The sequence below is a fragment of the Myodes glareolus genome, chromosome 13, assembly GCF_982192425.1.
Source record: "Myodes glareolus chromosome 13, mMyoGla1.1, whole genome shotgun sequence".
NCBI classification, from domain to species: domain Eukaryota; kingdom Metazoa; phylum Chordata; class Mammalia; order Rodentia; family Cricetidae; genus Myodes; species Myodes glareolus.
The window spans coordinates 66466921-66487255 of NC_142038.1; the positions used below are offsets into that span (position 1 = coordinate 66466921).

The 20335-nt window shown below is 45.6% G+C and overlaps 1 protein-coding gene and 1 pseudogene across 2 annotated transcripts in view; one reads left to right on the forward strand and one right to left on the reverse strand.

Moving 5' to 3' along the window:
* Nucleotides 1-390: 390 nt before the first annotated feature.
* Nucleotides 391-3466, reverse strand: LOC146891819 (uncharacterized; annotated as a pseudogene).
* The window catches only part of B4galt6 (beta-1,4-galactosyltransferase 6), a 64712-nt gene continuing 47787 nt past the window's right edge, over nt 3411-20335 (forward strand). Inside the window, exon 1 of one of the 2 annotated variants that reach the window (XM_085700083.2) lies at nt 3411-3879. In XM_085700083.2, the coding sequence (XP_085556209.2) occupies nt 3765-3879 (115 nt within the window). In that variant the 5' untranslated portion in view covers nt 3411-3764. The remainder of the gene's footprint in view (nt 3880-20335) is intronic. The other variant, XM_085700082.2, reaches the window with a different exon arrangement.

The following is a 20335-nucleotide window of genomic DNA, read 5'->3' on the forward strand; positions in this document are numbered from 1 at the left end:
TTCCATGACTCTCCTGTCCTTATTTAAGATTTTAGGTGAGTCTCAGCATGCACAGCTTTTTACTTGTGAGCTGGGATCAGAACTTAGGTCCTCATGCTTGAGTAAAACTTAACCATAACCCTAGCCCCATAATTACCCATTTAACCAGTGATTATAATATGGAAGTCTGAAGCCTTAGCAATGATTAAAAATGAGATATCTTTTTTGTTTGTTTGTGGAGACAGGATCTTGTTAGGTTAGCTTGGCTGGCCGGATATTTACTCTGTAGTCACAGCTAGTCTCAAACCTGCAATATTTCTCATCTCAGCCTTCCAAGTGCTGGGATTACAGGTGTGAAGCACTGCACCTGGTCAAAGTGAGATTTTAGATTCTGATTTTATTTCCCTTTTCCTCCTCTGCCACATAAAATCCTTTTTACCAGCTCATAAATCTGAGACAGCTGGTGGACACTGCTCATTCTTGCTCAGCATATGCCAGATAAAACGTCTTCTATCTCCAGCGGCAATTTCTCCTTCCATTCTTCATTCCCCCTCTCCCTCCTTTTTTTGGGGGGAAGGGGTAACAGTCTTGCTCTTAATCCACACTGCCCTCAAACTCTCTATCCATCTGCCTTAGCCTCCCAAATTCTGGGATTACAGACATTGGAAAAACCATCAATTATGACTTAATTTATTCAGTTGGATATCTAAAATTTCAAGTGTGGGGCCTTCAACAAACAGATATAACAAAAAAAAATCACTACACGCCTAGTAGTAAGGCTACAAGATCGTCATTAAATAGAATTTCTTTCTGTGTCATTCTCTCACAGGTTTAAGTTCCGTTCCCCACTGCTGAGAAACATCAAACAGCTCAGATTTCTGCAGTCTCCTTTGCTGTGGCGTTTACCTGGCCCCCAGGGAAGTATCAGTTGCTAACACAGGCCCAGTTCGCATTTCACAGGCTCCAAGCATTCTGTCTACCTCTGTCTTAGAAATCAGCTGAGCACAGTGTTTAAAGTTCAGCTCAGTGGGATTATCTGCCTACACGCCTCTAGGCTTAATCTTTGGCATGGAAGTTGGGTAGGGAGTGGGGAAGGGGATCATTGAGAGCCTTGGGCTCTTAAGATCTCTTAAGAGCACCAGAGACAAGAAACTTATTGTAGGAAATTTGGTGTTTAAACAGAGAGATAACCTTCCTTGTCCCTTGGGAGACTGATCAGAAGGAGAGAACCTTTAAATTTAAAAAAAAAGTTTTTATTTATTTATTTATTTATTTTTGTGACTGGGCTTGTCTGTGTAGCAGCCCTGACTGTCCTGGTTATAGTCCAAGCTGGTCTTGAATTCACAGAGATCCACTTGCCTCTGCCTGCCGAGTGAAAAGGAGAGTTTGTAAATGAGTAAATCAAACCAAGATTCCACCAATGCTCAACATGGACCAGGCTTTCCTGTGCCTTTTGCCCTTTAAAGACTTCCACTCTTTTAATAAAGTCCCCACATACAGGGGTGTGCTGCTGTAACTGCAGAGGTGTGGTTTATTCCAGAAGAGTCAGGCTTTTTAATTTTTTTTTAAGTTCTGTATATGCATGTACGTGTTTGTATATGCCTACAGGTTCACATTCGTGCATGTGTGTGTGTGTGCATGTGTGTGCGTGTGCAAGCAGAGGGCAGAGATTGACTCTGAGGGTCTTCCTTGGTTTTGAGGAAGGGTCTGGGACAGGAATAGTGTTTCACTGAATCCAGAGCTCACCAATTGCCGAACACTGCCTGGTCAGTGACTGTCTGGGTTCCACCTGCATCTAACCTCCGGGTGATGGGATTTAAAGCAGAAGACGACAAGAGTTCACACAACTGTTGTGACTGTTGTTAAGTCAGAGTCTGGGCCCTGGCAGTCTTAACAAACCAGGACCAAGCACCTGCCCCCTACAGGACTTTTATACAGAGAAGAAACCGTAACACACGAAGAACTGTGTTTGTTTAGCGTGGCCACACTGGGAAAAGAAACAACGAGATCCGGTGACCTACCCACCTCAAGTTTACCTTCAGTCCTGACATGAGGTTTAGATTTAAATGCAGGGCAAGGGATATGCCTAACTAAGCGGTCCTGGGTAGACTGTGGTCCCTTCCATCACTGACCTAGCTCGCTCTCTCCTACAAGGTGGTCTGACAAGTTGTTGGAACTGTGTGAAACCTCCTTTGTGGAAGTAAGCTCCTCCCTTGGCTAGCACCAGGCTTCAGCCTTTCCCTTCCCCTGTCTGAGACTATGGAGAAATTCCAGTTTCTTGAAGATCATTTTTTTTTTTAATAGTTTGATGACTAAAAGAAGGAACACATATCTATCCCCTTGGAATCTATCTTCAGTCCTGCCAGGATGGTTTATATAGTCACGATTAACTGATCTACTGAGAAGAAACACCTGCACACGATTTGCTAGGAATATGTGATGTAGGTGAGGAGCCCGAGTAATGTAGCTAGCAGCAAGAAGCATTCAGACAAAGGGTAACCCCGCACCTAGGAGGTGTAGCAATTGAGTGGACGGCTGCCGTTAGGGCTTGAGCTGTGGTGTTCGTGGGCCTATTGGCTGTGTTCACCTTCAATGGGAAGGCTGGTCAAGGCTTAACGGCTACACATAGGCCCACACCTCATCCGCCAGTCCATAAATCTGGGAGGGAAATGTGTCTCCTTCGTCTTTCTCCCAAAGGTCCTTGTTTCCCACGAACACTGTCTTTGGTGCAGAGCGCATCCCACGCTGGGGACGCGGTCCTTGCCTAATGCTGGGTCCACCAGGGACAGTGACATGGGAGGGCGGGGTGGGGACTCTGGCACTGAGTGCCAGGACCAATCAGGACGCGTGGCGCTCCAGGGGCGAGGGCTCTTAGTTCCCTTGCTCCGCGCGCAGCGCCGCCTGGCGAGTTGTGCACCGGCGGGCGGAGCCTGCAGGGGTCTCGGGGCGCACAGGGCTGTCGGGATTGTCCTCGTGGGTGTCCGCGGTCCGCGATCGCTGCGCGTCTGTCACCTCTTTCCTTCACCCTCCGGGCCCCGGGCGCTCGCATCCGCCGGGTAGTCCGGGGTCTGTGCGGGGGCGGCGCCGCCTCTCCCTCGGGCTCCGCGGCGGGAATGCGACTGCTGTGGCCGGCTGGGCAGCGGGCGGCGGCAGCAAGCGGAGCCCGGGCCCATTCGCCGCTGGCCGGGACGCCGCCCTGGCCTGCGCTCGACTCCCGAGGCCGCCGCTGCGCTCCCTGTCTCGGCGCGGAATGAGGTGCAGGCCGCGCGCCGGCGAGCGCCCCGCTCCGCAGCCCCCAGGTTCCCCGCGGCCGCCCGCGCCCTGCGTGCCCCGGCGCCCACGCTAGAGCTCCGCACTGGCCGCACTCGCCGAGGCCCGCAGAAGCACGAGACCCGACCCGGGTCCCGATCGCGGGGATTCGCCTTCTGGACGCTTCCCGGGCTGCGGGGACCCCGGCACGCTGCATTTCGCGGGCCGCGCTCCGCATCTCAGCGTTCTAACCAGCCTGGCCCGCGGCTTTGGCCTCCACGGTGCCCGGTCCCCCGGCCTCCCTCCACCTTTACCCGCATCCTCCCTCCACCCTTCCCGCTGCTCCGCCACCACCCATTCATTGCATCCGTTTCCCCTTCCCGGCTCGGTTCCTACCCTCCCCCTCAAAAGCCTTCCCGGCCGGACCCCGTTACCCTCTTGGGGTTCTCGGTACATTCATGGAAGTTTAGGGCCTGGACCGTGGCCCCGAGTCCGCCCTGAGAGCGCACCCCGCGCTGCTGGCAGGACAGAGGAAGATGTCTGCGCTCAAGCGGATGATGCGGGTCTCCAATCGTTCCCTGATCGCCTTTATCTTCTTCTTCTCCCTCTCCACGTCTTGTCTCTACTTCATCTATGTAGCTCCAGGCATAGGTAAGCACCGGACACACCCTCACCTCCTATGGTCAGAAGGAAGGTAACTCGGGTGTTGAGGAGTTTGGAAGCTGAACAAAGCATCTGATTTGACTTGTTTCAAAACTGCCGGAGAAACTGCTTGACTATGTTAGCTTGATTAATAAACGTTTGAAAGAGCTTAAAAGGTAGCATTCAGTGGATGTAGGGAAATGAGGGCCTGGGAGTTGGGGGTAATGGTGGGGGTGGGGTGTCTCTTGTCTCTCTCTTCAGTATTCATGATAACTTTGTCTATCAGATAAGTTCAGTGTTTAAATATGGTTCAATTCAGACATCTTTTTCTCCAGATGCAATAACAGGTTGTGAAAATCTTCTGGGGAAACAGGAACTGTGAGGAAGGTCAGGAGTGGGTGCATGCCTAGGTCAACAAACCTTTGCTCCATACTTGAGGCATTTTAGAGGCTGAGTTGTTGAGATAGAGCTCTGTTATGTGTATCTTGTCGACTTGAGTCTTCTTGTCAAAGTCAGCCTCTGTTTAACCTGTTAGGATTCCTGCTCAGACAAAATAATGATTAAAATAATTATGCAAGACAATTTGTGGGCATAAATTGTTAACTTCCTGTTAGTTAGTTGCTTTTGACTTTTGGTCCCAACTTCAGTTTTGCCTGATCTTGGCTTCTTTGAAATAATATCCTAATTCCTCATTTCTCCTGCTGTTGGCAAGGGGTCCACATGGCCTTGTTTTAGTGAGGGAAAATTTCTATGAATTTATGTGGCTGTTAAAACACATCCTATGCTCTAAACCTGGCTGAGCTTTCTTGTCCCTCGGTGTTCAAAACTGAGTGACGTGGTAACAGTGCACATTCTGTCATTTCTTATTAGATATTCAGTTGTCTTTTTTGAGTCAGTATTTCTCCCCCGAGTTAGCTAAAAATGTCATCATACCTTTCAGACAGGAAAAACACCTGCAGAATTTTGAGGTAAAATTCTTATCCCTGCAGAGGTGTGTGTGTGCATGCATGTGGGTGTGTGTGTATGGGTATGTGGGTGTGTGTATGTGTGTGTGTATGCATGTGTGTGTATATGCATGTGTGTGTATATGCATGTGTGTGTGCATGGGGGGAGTGTATGTGTGTGTGTGTGTGTGCCTGTATACGTATGTGGGGCATGTGTGTGTGTGTGTGGGGGTGATGTGATAGAGGATGCTGAAGAGTTGTAGGGAAGAGACTGTAGCCTCATCCAGACTGATTTCTCATGAAAACATTTATTACTGTATAACCTTTTCCTTATTGAATTTAATTAAAAGGTATACAGTCAGATAATGATGCTGGGAAAATCTTTGATTTATCATTGCCAACTAGAAGTTTAGGGTAAAGTTTGAAGGAGCATGAATGTTCTAACAATTAGGTCTTTTAGGGTTTTTTTTCTTTAGGCAAACAAGAACAACAGCAACAAAATTCTCTTGAAACTTTTGATACTTGTGGCAGCAATTCACATTTTAGCCTGGATTAAGAATTGGGCAAAATTTTCATGCAGCTGGGATATAAGCTATATAAGATATTTTTTATTGGTCTTAACTTGGGTGTTTTGAATCTCTTTCATTAAGAAGTCTTTATTAATTCTGTCACACCAGCTAGTTTGTAGATGTCAGCCTTTTAAAATATCTTTTTTATCATTTAGTAGATTGGATATTATTTAGGATATTTAGGAAAAGGTTATAAACAAGAAAATTCTTTCTTGCCATCTTAGACATACAAATCATTTACTTCTATAGAAGCATTTTACTTTTTCATAATTACTCAAAACTTGGACCTCTTTGGAGCATATCATTTTTACAAGAATATTTTTTCCAATGTAATATTTTTATTCATTATTTGGGAATGTCACATAATGTACCCTGATCACACTCAACTTCCCATAAGAAATAATTTTTAAAATATCTGTATTGTGTTTGATTATGTTGTACAGGTGTGAGCGTGCAGGTGCTATGGCGTATGTGCAAAGGTCAGAGTACAACTTGTAGTTGTCTCCTTCCACTGTGTAGGTTCTGGAGACCAAGTGCAAGTTGTCAGGGATGGCAGCATGCAGCCTTACCTGTTTAGCCATCTTGCTGGTCCCTGACAAGATTTGATTTTTTAGACTGGATTGCTGTATGTAGCATATGTAGATATAAATGCTGAGATTAAAGGCATACAGTACCACGCCCAGCAATGCATTTTTTGTGTTTTATGATTTTGAATTTATAACTTTGGAAGTCCTTTGCTTTCTTGTTCCCTTTGGGACGCTGGGGATGGGTGGTACTCAGGGCTGCGGTGTGCAAGGAAAGCTCTGTGTAACCGAGCTAATTCCGGGTCCCGCTTCTTCATACATTGGATAGCATGCTAAAAAGTCAAGCAAAGGAAATCTGAATGCCAGCTTTGTAGTGCTCATATACTCTCTGGTTGTTCAAATTCAGGTGATGTGAAAGCCTGGGACATTTTTATCATTGAGCAACCGATGATTAATGTCATAAAGTCTTGACAGTTGTCTTGCAAGCAAGTAGGTCAATGTGGTGGTTTGAAAGAAAATGGCCCCAAAGGGAGTGGCACTACTAGGAGGTGTGACCTTGTTGAAGGAAGTGTGTCGCTGTGGGGGCGGGCTCTGAGGTCCTTTTGCTCCAGCTTTCCTCAGTGTGACTTTCAGTTGACTTCCTGTTGCCTGCAAGCTATTCCTCCAGCATCACATTTTCCAGCATGCCGCCATGATGACAATGGCCTGAACCTCTGAAACTGTAAACTCACACCTCAATTAAATGTTTTCCTTATAAGAGCTGCCACCATGGTCATTGTGTCTCTTCACAGCAATGAAAAATCCCTAACTAAGACAGAAGTAATAATTTAAATTACTCTATTTTGAGAACCTTGTAATTAAAAATGTTAACAGTGAAGCCAGGAAGAAAAGTAAGTTAACCAAACGTAAATGCTATGAATTTGTTAAACCAGTGTCTGCCCCCCATACTCTTGTGATATGGGGGTGGGGTGGAAGCCAGTGTCCTGTGGGCTATCTGGGGGGCACCACCCTTGTGCTTTTGGGAGCAGTGTTTGTGCTGTGGGAGGAGACCAGTGTCCGCCCCTAACCCTTGTACTATTTTGGGAAAGGTTAGGGGTGTTTTTCTCAGCCTTCTTTAAGTTTGGCAAGAACTTTTCTGTTCGTTTTCTTTTTTTCCTTTTGGGTTTTCAAGATAGGGTTTCTCTTTATGGCCCTAGCTGTCCTGGAACTCACTCTGTAGACCAGGCTTGCCTTAACTCAGAGATTCACCTGCCTCCGCCTCCTGCATGCTGGGATCAGAGGTACACTGCCTAGCTGGAAAACATTTTCTGAAATTCAAAGTTTTGCTAGAAAATTCAAATTTTGTGTTTGGTGACACAGGTTGTCAGTTTTCTTCCTTCCTTTCTTCTTCCCTCCCTCCCTCCCTCCCTCCCTCCCTTCCTTTTCCTTCCTCCCTTTCTTCCTTTTCCTCCCCTCCCCTCCCCTCCCCTCCCCTCCCCTCCCCTCCCCTCCCCTCCCCTCCCCTCCCTTCCCTTCCCTTCTTTTCTTGTGTGTGTGTCAGGTCACTTTCTTTCATGTCTCTGGAAATGCAGGGCAGACACACAGGTCTAACCACAGTGTGTCAGCTGTTTTCTGAAGTGAAAATGATGTGGAAAATGTGGTCAGTTGAGTTCCCCGTAGAGCAGCCAGTTGCATAAGTGCTTTTCCTCGAGGCCTCACTGCTGCATTCCGCCCTCTCCCAGGCCATCCCTCATGGCTTTATAATTTTCATTGGATATACATCTCGCAAGACTTAATATTCTCACCCAAATTACATCTTGGAGCCAAATTTCCTCCTGATTGAATTGTGCTGCACAGAGGTTTCTTTTCTTAATTTCCTCCTTATTTTATGTGCATTGGTGTTTGCTTGTCTGTATGTCTGTGCATCATAGGCCTGCAGAAGCCGTAAGATGCTGGATGCCATGAAGCTGAAGTTGCTGATAGTGTTGAGCTGTCATGTGGGTGCTGGAAACTGAAACCAGGTCTTTCGGGAGAGCATCCATTGCTCTTACCCACTGAACACCTCTCGTTTCCTTCCTTTCCCTCTCCCCCACTCCCCAAGACAGGTTTCTCTGTGTAACTCTGGCTCCTGGAACTAGCTCTGTAGGCCAGACTGGCATGGAACGCACAGAGATTCACCTGCTTCTCTCTCCTGAGTGCCAGGATTAAGGCACACCCAAGTGCCGGGATTAGCGCACCACCACTGCCCAGCTCCAGCCTCTCTTTTCATTGGTTTCAAAAAAAAATGTTTCAAATCTGTTCCATTAAGTCCTTCTGAGCCATATTGTATCAACTTGTTTGCTGGCTGTCTGTATTTCTCTACCTTTTGGGTCCAGACACGTTGGTCACATCTTTCATCCTTTAGTTTACTCTTTTTGGGTCTCTTTACCTGTGCCCATCTCCTGACCCTCTCCCTTCTGAGCTGGCGGGCCACACACTGTAGGCAGCCAGTCTGGTGAGTGTTCTGTTGTCCTGATGCCTCTCTGCATTCTCTGCACTGTTTGGGTCCTCGTCTAGAGTGAGTTCAGTAACACTCAGAGCTGATTATTTTAAGAATAAGTTGAAACATTTTTCCTGATACTTCACTTGGGAAACACAAGATAGTGTCTTTACGGTAGGAACTGCAGTGCTCAGGGGAACCGAGCTGTCGATAAATCTCTGGAGCCATCCACAGGAAGTTTGTGGATACTCTGCCCGAGCCTTCCCAGCAGAGGTAGGAGTCAGGCATTCTGTTTTGTGCCTGCCTCTGTGTGTGGTTGCCAAGAGATGAGTGCAGCGTCCTTCCAGAGCGTTGTTGAGCTGGCTGTATTGAGAACAGACTTCCATTTATTAGGAAGCCATTTCTAATATAACTTCCCCTGCAACACAGTCATATCCTGTTGTATCAGAGGGCCAATTGGCTTGACTGGAGCACCCAAGAGAAGCTGAACCATGGGGTCTGGAAGTCTTGAAAAATGACAGCATGGTCATTTGTGGAGGTTGGCTCTGTGAAGGATCTTCAGTGCACACGACAGAAAGCTCATAGAGAGTGAGGACTGCTTATAGATTCCTAGGATGGGTAGAATGAGACTGATCTAGACAGAGCACAGAAAAAAAAACCTCTAGAATATAACAGTACTCAGGTTCCATATGGCTGTTCCTTAGGGTGTTGGAGAGGCAGATTGCAGAAAAGTCTTAGGGCTCCACATCCAACCCAGTGCTCGAGGTCACTAACGCTCTGGCCCTCAAGGATTTATCTAAATGGTGATAAGAAAGAAATAGATGTGCCTGCCACCTCAGGGGCAGTATTAGAGGGAGACTACCTAACTTTCTTGGAAGTGGGGAGGTTATTGCCCTTTTGACCCCTGGACAGGCTTTCTCTGTCTTTGGGGACAGATTGTGGTTGACCACTTTGTCTCTTGGTTACTTGGACCTTGAGGGGAGGCCTGGTGGAAATGTTTGAGTGGGTGTTTGTGGGAGGCAGCTCAGGTCTTTGCTCAAAGGCTAGCTTGGTATCTTGTTTTTGTTTGCTCTGGGTTATCTCAGCAGGTTGCTACTTGCCTTGCAACTTTTTTACGGTGCCCTTCAGCCTCCTAGCCTCAGGTACCTTTCAGGGCCTTTCTGCCTGACCTTCTGGGCCTTTGGAGCTGATTTAGCCTGCTTTGTGTTGAAAAGGCCCTTTGTTTTTTTTTCCCCTCAAGTTCCCTGTTCTTCTTTGGGGGCCCTTTCCTGTGGTTCTGGTCACATTTTGCCTCTGGGCCTTCCTTGCTGTCGCCTGCTATTTTTGTTCGATGAGTAGCAGGACTCAGCAGGAGTTTTGCAAAGGGAAATGAGACAGCCCTTTGTTTTAGAGTAATCCTAGCGAGAAGGATGGGAAATGTAGGGCAGCCGCGGAGACAGGGAGCCCAGGTGAGAAGCTGCTGGTGTCCTTCCAGCTCTAGGAGGTTCATCCAGATAAGAGCGGGCAGCTCTTGAGAGTGGTCAGGCTGGCAAAGGGACAGTTTTCCTTGATGTTCAGGCTCGAACCTAGACCCCAGGTGACCAGTCATAGATGAAGTCCAGGTGCTAGGATTGAGCTAGCAGTTTTGCCTTTAAGGTATGGGAATTGAATGCTTCTGGACGAACTAGGGAGAATTTGTCAGTGGCTAGGTAGGTAGAAATAAGGGCTTGGAGCCTAGAGGTCAGGTCAGGAGGATGGTGTTTGTCCCTGTCTCGCCCATCAGAGTTGAGGAGCCATCCCATTTCTGCAAGTGCAGTGTACACCCCAAGTTCATAACTCCTAAACATGGCCTCCCGGTGATTTCAGGAGAACACCCAAAAGGCTCAAGTGCACTTTGGAATTCTTCCCAGAGAGTCTGCCACCCTCTCGCTTCCCACCTGGAATTGCCCACAGGAATGAGTGAAAGGTTTAAGATTTGGGCCCGAAGTGGGGACAGATTGTCCTGTGGGTAGGATTTATTGGATACAAAGAGCTACTACCACTATGGTATAGAAAGAGCAGCATGGTAGGGGCTTTGAAGAGATCAGACCAGAGTGGAGATCCCGACTTAGAACTCTCATAGAAAGGGAGTGGTTTCTTGTAGGCATGTAGTCAGGATGGATCCAGTTCTCCAGCGGGCAGACAGAGAAGGACAGGAGCCTTACACTGCCCCCAACTATAAGATGTGGGGGAAGAGGAGAGGGGGAGGACACATCTAGTTGAGGAGTACCCATTATGGAGGGGGGAATGTGCCCTCACTAGTAGCCTTCTGATTGATGTCTTAGCATGCAGGCAACTTCCCTGAGGAAGTGACAATGCGGTCTGTTATTGTCTTGGGATTTGAGCACCCAGGAATATGTTAAGAGGTCAGAAGTTCATCCACAGGTCCTTGGAAGCACCTGTTCTGGTGCTTCTTGGTCTGACTGTTGACATCACAGTTCCCATGTTTCATTCTCTGTGCAAGCGTGTGGAGCCATGAGAGTCTTGAGTACAGATGCAGCAGTGCCTTGGATGCCGCGATTGTTGCTGAAGTATCAGGAACAGAATCCCAGAAGTAGCCCATCACTTTGTCCATCCCAGAGTGACAGTCAGTATGGCTGCACTGTTTGCTGAAAGGGGGAAGGGACATGTCATCCCCCCACTCCAAGTCTCATTTAGCATTTCTTTTCTTTTTTTATATTGCTTTTTATTCATTGAGCTCTACATTTTTCTCTGTTCCCCTCCCTGACTCTCCCCTTCCCTTCAACCCTCTCCCAAAGTCCCCATGCTCCCAATTTACTCAGGAGATTTTGTCATTTGTCCTCATTGAGCATTTCTGAAAGAGCTGAAATGTATATGTTAGGATACCTGACTCTTGGGTCTGTGCAGAAGGAAATTTACAGTTTTGCCTGGTGAAGCTGAAGATGGGGGAGAAACAAGCTCTCTCTCTCTCTCTCTTTCTCCCTCTCTCTAATCAGTTTGAATAGCTTTGTGTAGATGAAAAACCAAACACTTTTGGATTAGCCTTAGCAAGGGTAATCACAAAACTGATTTTAGGCTTATAGAGAAACATCCTGCACACATGTACACACACTCCCAAATGTACTAAAAGGCCTGAATAAGTGCCCTTAGAAGCGCTCTATTTTCTTTTCTTTCTTTCTTTTTTTTTGTTCAGTTTACATATATGCATTCCTTACATAGATGACCAGCCTTCTGGGACTGGAGAAGACATGGAAAAGGAGAAGCCCCTAACATGGCCTGGAACATTTGTAACTTGGTTGGTGCTGGGTTGGCCTGGTGCACTCCAGCTCCCTGTCCAAAGACTGGCCTGTTCTCACACCTGTCTTACACACACACAAGGACTGGCCTGTTCTCACCCCTGTCTTACACACACACAAGGACTGGCCTGTTCTCACCCCTGTCTTACACACACACAAGGACTGGCCTGTTCTCACACCTGTCTTACACACACACAAGGACTGGCCTGTTCTCACACCTGTCTTACACACACACAAGGACTGGCCTGTTCTCACACCTGTCTTACACACACACAAGGTTTGAGTGTCTGCCTTCCTCTCCAGCCACCTTTAGAGCCTTCAGTAAACGTGTACATTTCTAACAAGTCAAAGCAGGGTCTTTTCCAATCAACTTAGCTTATATCAAATGTGCCCTTTTATGTAGTTTTCTAATGTATGTGCCGCTCAAGCAATACATAATGAACAAACAACCTGTAGTTTAGTAGAGCCCCAAACTTATTACACCTCATTCAGTTAACTTCAGAAACAAAAAATTGAACAAAAAGCTGTATTAATTACCTGGGAAGGGGGAAAGGGGTTGATTGCTGCCCTGTTTAGCTTTCTAGTGCTATAATAAGCCATTCTGACCAAAGCAAGGGCAGTCAGAGCAGACGCTCAAGGCAGGAACCAGGAGGAACACGGCTTGATCGCTGACTTTTCTTTTTTCTTTTACAAAGCCCAGGCTCCCTTTCCAACCCATATTGGTCTGTCCTGTACCACTTAATAATCAAGGCAGTCCCTCACAGACGTGTCCACAGGCCAATCTGATAAAGACAGATTCGACAGAGATCTTTTCCTTTTATTCCAGGTGAAGCTAGGGCAGTGGTTTTTAACCTTCCTATTTCTGCGACCCTTTAATACAGTTCCTCATGCTGTGGTGACCCCAACCAGAAAATTACTTTGTGCTACTTCATAACTGTAATTTTGCCCCTGTTATGAATTGCAGATACCTGATACACAGGATCTCTGATACACGGTTCCTGTGAAAAGATTGCCCATCCCCCAGGTTGAGAACCACTGTTCTAGACTGTCAGAGGACAGGCATGCTGACGAGGGCAATCGCAAACTTAAGGTTTGCCGTTAATTGGCATAGCTTCATCAACCTATGGCTGTGCCACACCGCCAGAAGTATAGTGGCCGACATAAACCTCCTTTTGGCTAACTTCTGTTTCACCTAAGCAGGGTTTTTGCAGTGGCTCAAATCAAATGCTGCCAAATTCTCTGATGACCAAAAAGCAAATATGCCCACAGGAGTCTAACCATAAAACGGCAAATCAAACATGCCCACAACACACCACGGACACACAGCACACGGAGCTCCAGGAGGAGGAAGCTCACGTGTTCCAAAGGCATGTTCATAGGCAGCGTAGCACCCTGTAATGTCTGCTTACTTCCTGGAATGACCTGATCTTCACGGCCAGCCTCGGGATTACTCACACACTACATTCTTTGTTACTGTCCTGACAAAAGACCTTTTAAATATTGTCATTGCATCCTGCAGGAATTAAAAAAAAAAATCAGAGGGGCAAGGGAGTAGAGGTGCAGACAGATTGTCTTGCTTAGTGAGGTGCTCTGTAAGGTTAGGCCATGGGGGCAAAAGCCAACTTAGTTACTGGGAACACAAGGCCTAAAAGATTCCCAACTATGACTCAGGAATCCAAGCCCTAAAATACCCTCTACAGGTCTCTCAACCTTTACCCATTACTAGTTATGTTTGGATACTATTAAAAGTGACTTTCAGATATGAACGTTTAAACCTTATTTAGGATGGTCTGTTTTAATGGTCTTATTTCCCAGGACTAGCTCCAGATATACGGCTTTTCCTTTTATACCCTTTACTCCTTTTTGACTGTATTGAGACAAAGTCACATTCTGTAGCCTTAGCTTTTCTTGAACAACAATACAAACCAGGCTACCTTGAACTTACAGAGATCCACCTACCTCTGCCTCCCTAATGCGGGGATTAAAGGCACAGCCACAATACCTGGCCTTACTTTTTTTTTTCTTTTATTAGCTTGTGTTTGTTGTTGAAGATAATGGGCCCCTTTGCAGCTGTTGTATAATATATATTATTATACACACACATATAAAATGATCCTTGATCTTAGAGTCTTCCGGGAGCACTTTCACTGACAGTTCCTTCTCCCTACATCTCTCAGTAGAGCCTCCAATTGCGGCTCCCATTCATTTTAAACATGAACCCAGGTAATTCTGCAACCTGGAAGCTATACCTTCTCACAAACATGTAAGTGCCGGCCAGCGGTGGTGGTGGGTGGTGAACCAAGTACTGGCCAGGCTGGCTTTTGTTTGGTGTAGTCGAGGTTGTCCTTGGCAGACTGATCCTCCTGCCTCTACCTTCTGAGTGCTGGGATTGTGAACATGTTCAGTCAAGTTGGTTTATTCAGAGTGGGGATTTGAACCCCAGGTCTTATATCTGTTGGGCAGTGCACTACCAATTGAGCTACATTTCCTACCCCTGGGTTCACTTTTCTGAACTGATCACCTGATGCCATTTGATTATTAACAGAACTAATCCTAGTTTTTATAAACCAGACTAACTTGTGTTAAGATGGAAGTGGCTGACTATCATGCTGAGTAATTTCTTTCACCAAGAGCGGTGGATAGGTAAATGGAGAGTGACATGTTCATTTATAGGTTAGCAGTGACTTGGGAATTTGGTCATAATTGACCCTAAATATGTTATTTGTCATTTTTAATTATTGGGAAGATATGCCACAGTTCTTTAACAAAATTAATAAAAACATAGCCTTACAGTTTTCCCAATAGGCATAAATTTAAAATATCAATTCCCAGCATTTGCCTAGAAAAATCTTAAAAATCTTTACAATATGGCTAGAGAGATGGGTCAGTTAGTGTTAAGAGCACTGACTGTTCTTGCAGAGGACCCAGGTTCAGTTCCCAGCACCCACACGGCGACTCACAACCTTTTATAACTCCAGTTCTGGGGGATCTGGTACCCTCCTCTGAACTCCCCCAAATACCAGGCACCATGTGGCACATACCCACGCAGGCAAAACATTCATATCGACTCTAAAGGAAAATGTAAATATCTTTACAATTATATATTTGCTAATATTAATATAGCATTGACTATATCAATATATAATATATATTATAATATTAATATAGCATTGACTAAAATCACCTCAGCTGCCAAATAAAATGTTGTGTAGATGGTCTTTGATAACTGAGGAGCTGGTAATTTCCTGTATTACCAACCGTTCAGAAGCCTGAGCCAGGAGGATTGCTTGAGTTCAGGAATTTGAGGCCAGCCTTACAATATAGTAATACAATTTTTTTTTAAATATAGGAAAAAGAAAAGAAAGTGTAACTTCTCATTTTAGTGTAATTTCCAGTCTGACTCATAGCAAGGAAGAGGAATTAGACCACTTTCATTTTACAGGCTAAAGAGACAGAGCTGGATAGTGCCTTGTTTCCTGGGCTAAGAGTATCCTTTGGGCTTGGAAGTTGCTAAATTCTGTTGGTTTTTTTTTTCCCCAGTGTCCTCTGTTCTTTTTTTAATTATTATTATTTTTAAGAGTCATTCTCTTCTTGTAGATAAGTTGAAATTCTAAAGTTTTAATCATCAAAACCCAAAGTGGTCGAAGTTAAAAAGCATAGCTTATGCCATGCTTGCTTTGTCTTTCTGTCTGATAGAACGCTGAAGTGGGCAAAGATTTGGTTTGCGCTCATCTTACGGCTGTCGGAAACGCTAATTTTGTAAAGCTTTCCAGGCATGTTTATTTGTGGCTTTGTCTTTTAGTCTGTAACATCATTGAGTTTCCTGATTAGATTTTACAAATCTGTTCCTTGCTGTCTTCCTTTCCTGAGTCCCTCCTTTCCTCCTGGTTTCATTTCCCCATTAGCTTTGTACTTGGAGGAAGTTATGCACGCATTCTAGGTGAGCCCCATTGTGAACTGACAAAGGCGGGACAAGCAGGCGTCCTTTGTTCTTTGTTGGTTTTTTCTACCAGCAGGCTGTAAGGGTACTCTTTGACATATGTTACATTTAAACAAGACTGAACCCATGCTTGGAAGCTTGTTTTTCTCTGAGATTTTGATTTATTCCTTTTTTCCTTCTTTCGGATTTATTTGTAAATGAAGTAAAATTTAATTTATTAATTGATTTTTAAGGTAGGGTTACTATGTAGACCAGGGTGGCCTTGAACTAACTCATAGAGATCTGCCAGCCTTTGCCTCCTGGGTGCTAGGATTAAAGGGGTGTGCAACACCTTACACACCTTGTGATTTATTTTATTTGTGATTATGTTTAATGGGTGTGTTAGTGTCGGAGTGTTTGCATGTGAGTGTGGGTTCCCTTGGAGAACCGGGCATTCATCAGATCTGTAGTTACAGGCAGTTGTAAGCCATCCAGCATGGCTGATGGAGGTTGAATCTGGAGTCCTCTGTAAGAGCGCTATGTGTTCTGAACTGCTAAGCCATCTCTTCAGCCCTCTTTTGTTTTTGAGATAGGATCTTATATAGATAGCCCTAGTTGGTCTTGAGACTGTTACATAGCCAGAGATGACCTTGAACTTCTGATCCTTCTCTCTCTGCCTTTCAGATATAGACCCTAGTTTTATGCAATACTGGGTACGGGACTTTTGTGCCCGCTAAGCGAGTGAACCCCACAGTGAAGCCTTAGTCCACGATCTTGATTTGGAATCTGCATGACCACTTAGTTTCCAGCAGGGCTTGGTAAACAGTAGGCAGTAAATACCTGCTGGGTAAGCGTCCTCCACCCTGACCAGCTTTAATACAAAGCTGCTGTGTTTAAAAATGACAATTATGACCAACCAGTCTTCACATACATTCCCTCCAAGCAAAATTATAGCTGTTGACGGCAGCATGGGAATGATAGATGTGCTGGGAAGGCCCTTCGGTTAACCTTCAGTGCCTGTGCCATCAAAGCAGGCGCTGGTGGATGGGACTGGAAGCAGTTGAGTTCTGTCCATTATCACTGCTTCTTATCCCTTGTTGAAGCGGGACTCTGAACACGGAGTTCTTGCTCTCTTCATGAGTCAGTCCATGACTGACTTGGAAGATGGAGTTGATACTACAGGCTAATGGTTTTCGCAGTAGATTGCCTTGAGGCCACGTCTGAATTTCCATCTTTGTTATGACTTTCTGTAATACTTTGGCCTCATGGGAGTTGTTTATCAGCCTGGCACAATCTCAATATTTATTTTTTGGTTTTAATCCTTCCTCTTAAGCAGTGTTTCTTAAACTTCCTAATGCTGTGACCCTTTAATATAGTTCCTCATGTTGTGGTGACTCCCCCCAACCATAAAATTATTTTCATTGCTATTTCATAACTGTAATTTTGCTACTGTTATGAATCATGATATAAATATCTGTGTTTTCCAATGGCCTTCAATGACCACTATGAAAGAGTTGTTTGATCCCCAAAGGGTTATGATCCTACAGGTTGAGAACTCTTGCAAAGTACCAACCATGTTTCATGCTTGGTTTGACCTAATCCTGGTATTAGACTATAATTATTATAAGTGTATTTTCTTTTGTGAACATGGATGAGCAATTTCTGGAGGTTTATTTAACATGGCTCTGACATGGAAAGAAGCTAAATTCCCAGAGCCTGAAACAGCTATTTAGAAGATTATTGTAGTTCCTAGAAACCCTTAGATGCCTGGCTCAGTAGTTAGCAGCTACTAGTGTGTTTTCAGATACTGCCTCCTTGGGTGTTCTTAGGTGATGTGTGAGGTAGCTTCTCTCCTGTTGTTTTGTGTCTCTTTTGAATTGTAGTCTGGGTTATGGTGCTGCATTCTTCATGATTGCTTTCACTTGTTTGCACATGTGCGGGCGTGTGCGTGCGTGTGCGTGCCTGCGTGCGTGCGTGTGTGTGTGTGTGTGTGTGTGTGTGTAACAGAGAGAGAGAGAGAGAAAGAGAGAGAGGGGAGAGAGAGAGAGAATGTGTGTGTGTGAATGCCTATGACTGCATGATGTGTGTGGAGGTCAGAGGATCGCCCTCCAGAGCTTTCTTCTACCCTGTAGGTTTTGGGGATCCAACTCAGGTCATCGGTCTTAGAAACCCCCCCACCCTCACCCCTGGCAACTTTTTGTCTTGAATTTCTCTTTGTCCTCACTTGGTCCCCTGTATCTCTGCTGCAGCATTGCTTCTAAATTGTTGTCCCTCAGGCCCTTCAGATCCACTTGTAAGTTACCTCTGGGTTTTTTTTTTTCCTTTTTGTTTTTCTGTTTCTGATCTCATAGTGAAGAAAGCTGACTCCCTCTCAGCTAGTACATTAGTTTTCGAGGTCTGCACACCTTCCGACACCCATGGCTTAAACACTGGAAATTACCTCTTCCAAGGCTTGATGCCTGAAATGAAGGCCTTGACAAGATATTTCATCCTGAGGTTGCAGGGACCTCCTGGCCTCCTGGTCTGGGATCACATGAGTTTCTGCCTCTGTTTCCATGTGCTTTCTGTGAGTCTATATCCATAACATCCCCTTTCCCTTCTTTTTATAAGAGCAACTGCCACTGGATAATCCGATGACCCAGAATGGTCTCTTGGTCTCAAGATCCTTAACTCTGCTTTGCTGAAGGCTGGTGTCAATCAGCCCATGAGAAGCTTGCTCTCCCCATTCCTCTACACACAGCAGCCTCCCAGGCTTTCATGGCCTTCAGCCTTTTCCGCCTGGTTCACAGTGCAGCCCACTCCAGTCTCCTCACTTCTCTTTGTCCTGTTTCAGCCGTCCACGTCCTGGGAGCTGTCCAACTTATCTTACACGGCTTCTGAACTCTCCAGTGGCTGAAGGTCACACTCTGAGTCCTATGCTCCCTTCCTCCTCAGAGGAAGAAAGTCCTCTGCTCACTCCACCATTGGCAGAAATGCCCCCCTTCCCTTGGTCTTCGTTCTCTTGAGTGCTGCAAATGGTTCTGCTGGCCTCTTCCTCTTGGGCCACGGGCATGCTCCCCCCTCTAAGGAGTCTTCTCTTCACCGTGCTGGCTGCCCACTTTCCTTTCAGGAAATGCACTGTCCGCTGAGCTGTTGACTATTCTTTCATTTCGAAAAGACACTGCTGTCTCAGAGGTTAGCAGGGGCCTCCTCATAGCATGTCAGGAGGCGGAGAGCTGCGATGGTGACTGCTTCATTACTGCAGTAAGGATGTGGTTTTCTCAATGCCCCACCTCAATTTCTTTATTAGTCGATGGGAATACTATTAGCACCCATGGAGCTGCCTGAGAGAATTAATTAAGATGGCACACATAAGGTATATCTAGTTATGTCTGGCAAAGCATATCTCATCTGTCATGTGTTAGGTACTCTCCCTTAAATTATGCTTTTATTTTATTGCACTTTTCTTTTTTAAGACTTACTTTTATTTAGCTGTCCACAGAAGTCAGAGGATGTTGTCAGATCCCCTGGAGTCAGAGTTACAGGCCCTTGTGGGCCATCATCTAACATGGGTGATGGGAACGGGACCCTAGTGTTCTTCAAGAAGAGCGAGTGCTCTTAACCACTGAGCCACCTCACCTGCCCTCAAGCTACCGTGGTCTTTCCCGCTGTAGCCTTTGCAGCATTTAACCTAGTTGGCTTCCTCTTACTCTGTAGATTCTTCTGAGGTTAATTAATTTGGGAGTCATTTAGCCTTAGCCTGTGTCATCTGTGTACGGGAGCTCATTATATATCCATTCTGGATCACTGTTCTGGTAATCCACCCGTCTAGTTCCAGCTCCTGCGGTTACCTGCACGTCTCCTGCTTGTGTTTCCCATCCCTTTCTCAGCAGCAATGCCATCATTATAGCTGCAGCCAGATTCCCTTCCCCTCGGTCCCTTTGGAAGCGCTGTTCACACGACAGTAAAGCTCTTAGCAGGCAGCCGTGTCTCAGCAGTCAGGAGCCCAGGAGTCAGTGCTGGAGACTTCCCTGTGCAGTGACACGTTGGTGTGCCCGCCCCTGGTACAGTCTCTTCACCACCAATGCTCAGCGTTTCCCGTGAGCAGGGCTGGATGTGGGAAGGGTGGTCGACATAAGCTTTTTTTTTTTTTTAAATAAATCTCTTAATTTTTTTTTATAGTGGAGAAGGAGGGGGGTTCCTCAAGTCCCCATCACAAGCTTTGCATAGAGTGCCTAGACACTTTTGTAAACTACTGCCTTTTGAAGTTTTTTTCTTTTTCTTTCCTTTCCCTAAGTTGTCTTTTTATGGTGTTTTCTTCCTTCTGAAAGGATAACTGGCAAACAAGTGGGATTTATGTCTCATTATGTAGAGGAAAGTAGAAAATGAGCTAATTAAAGAGGGCACAGCATGGTTTTAATTAAGAAGTTTTTTTAAATATATAATTCTGAGTTGTCTTAAGACATAAGGGCAAAGACAAGAAAGACAACCTTAATTATTTTCTAAATTATAGTTTCTTACAAATTAGAATAAAAATTTTAGGTAAGGATTTTTTTTTTCTTAAAGTCTTACCAGCAAGAGATTGCATTTGGTATTAGCGACACTTTGCTAGATTAGCTAGGTTGTATCTGAATGCGATCACAGTAGCTGTATGACGTTGGGGACTTGGTCCTGATGGTTTGTTTAGTGTGACTTGTCTGCGCATCACTGTGTCCCTGTGTGCTGCTCTGTGTTTAAGCACATCTTCATTCCCAAATGGGTTTCTGTCTTTAGGGACCACACCCAGGAGGGCCACTC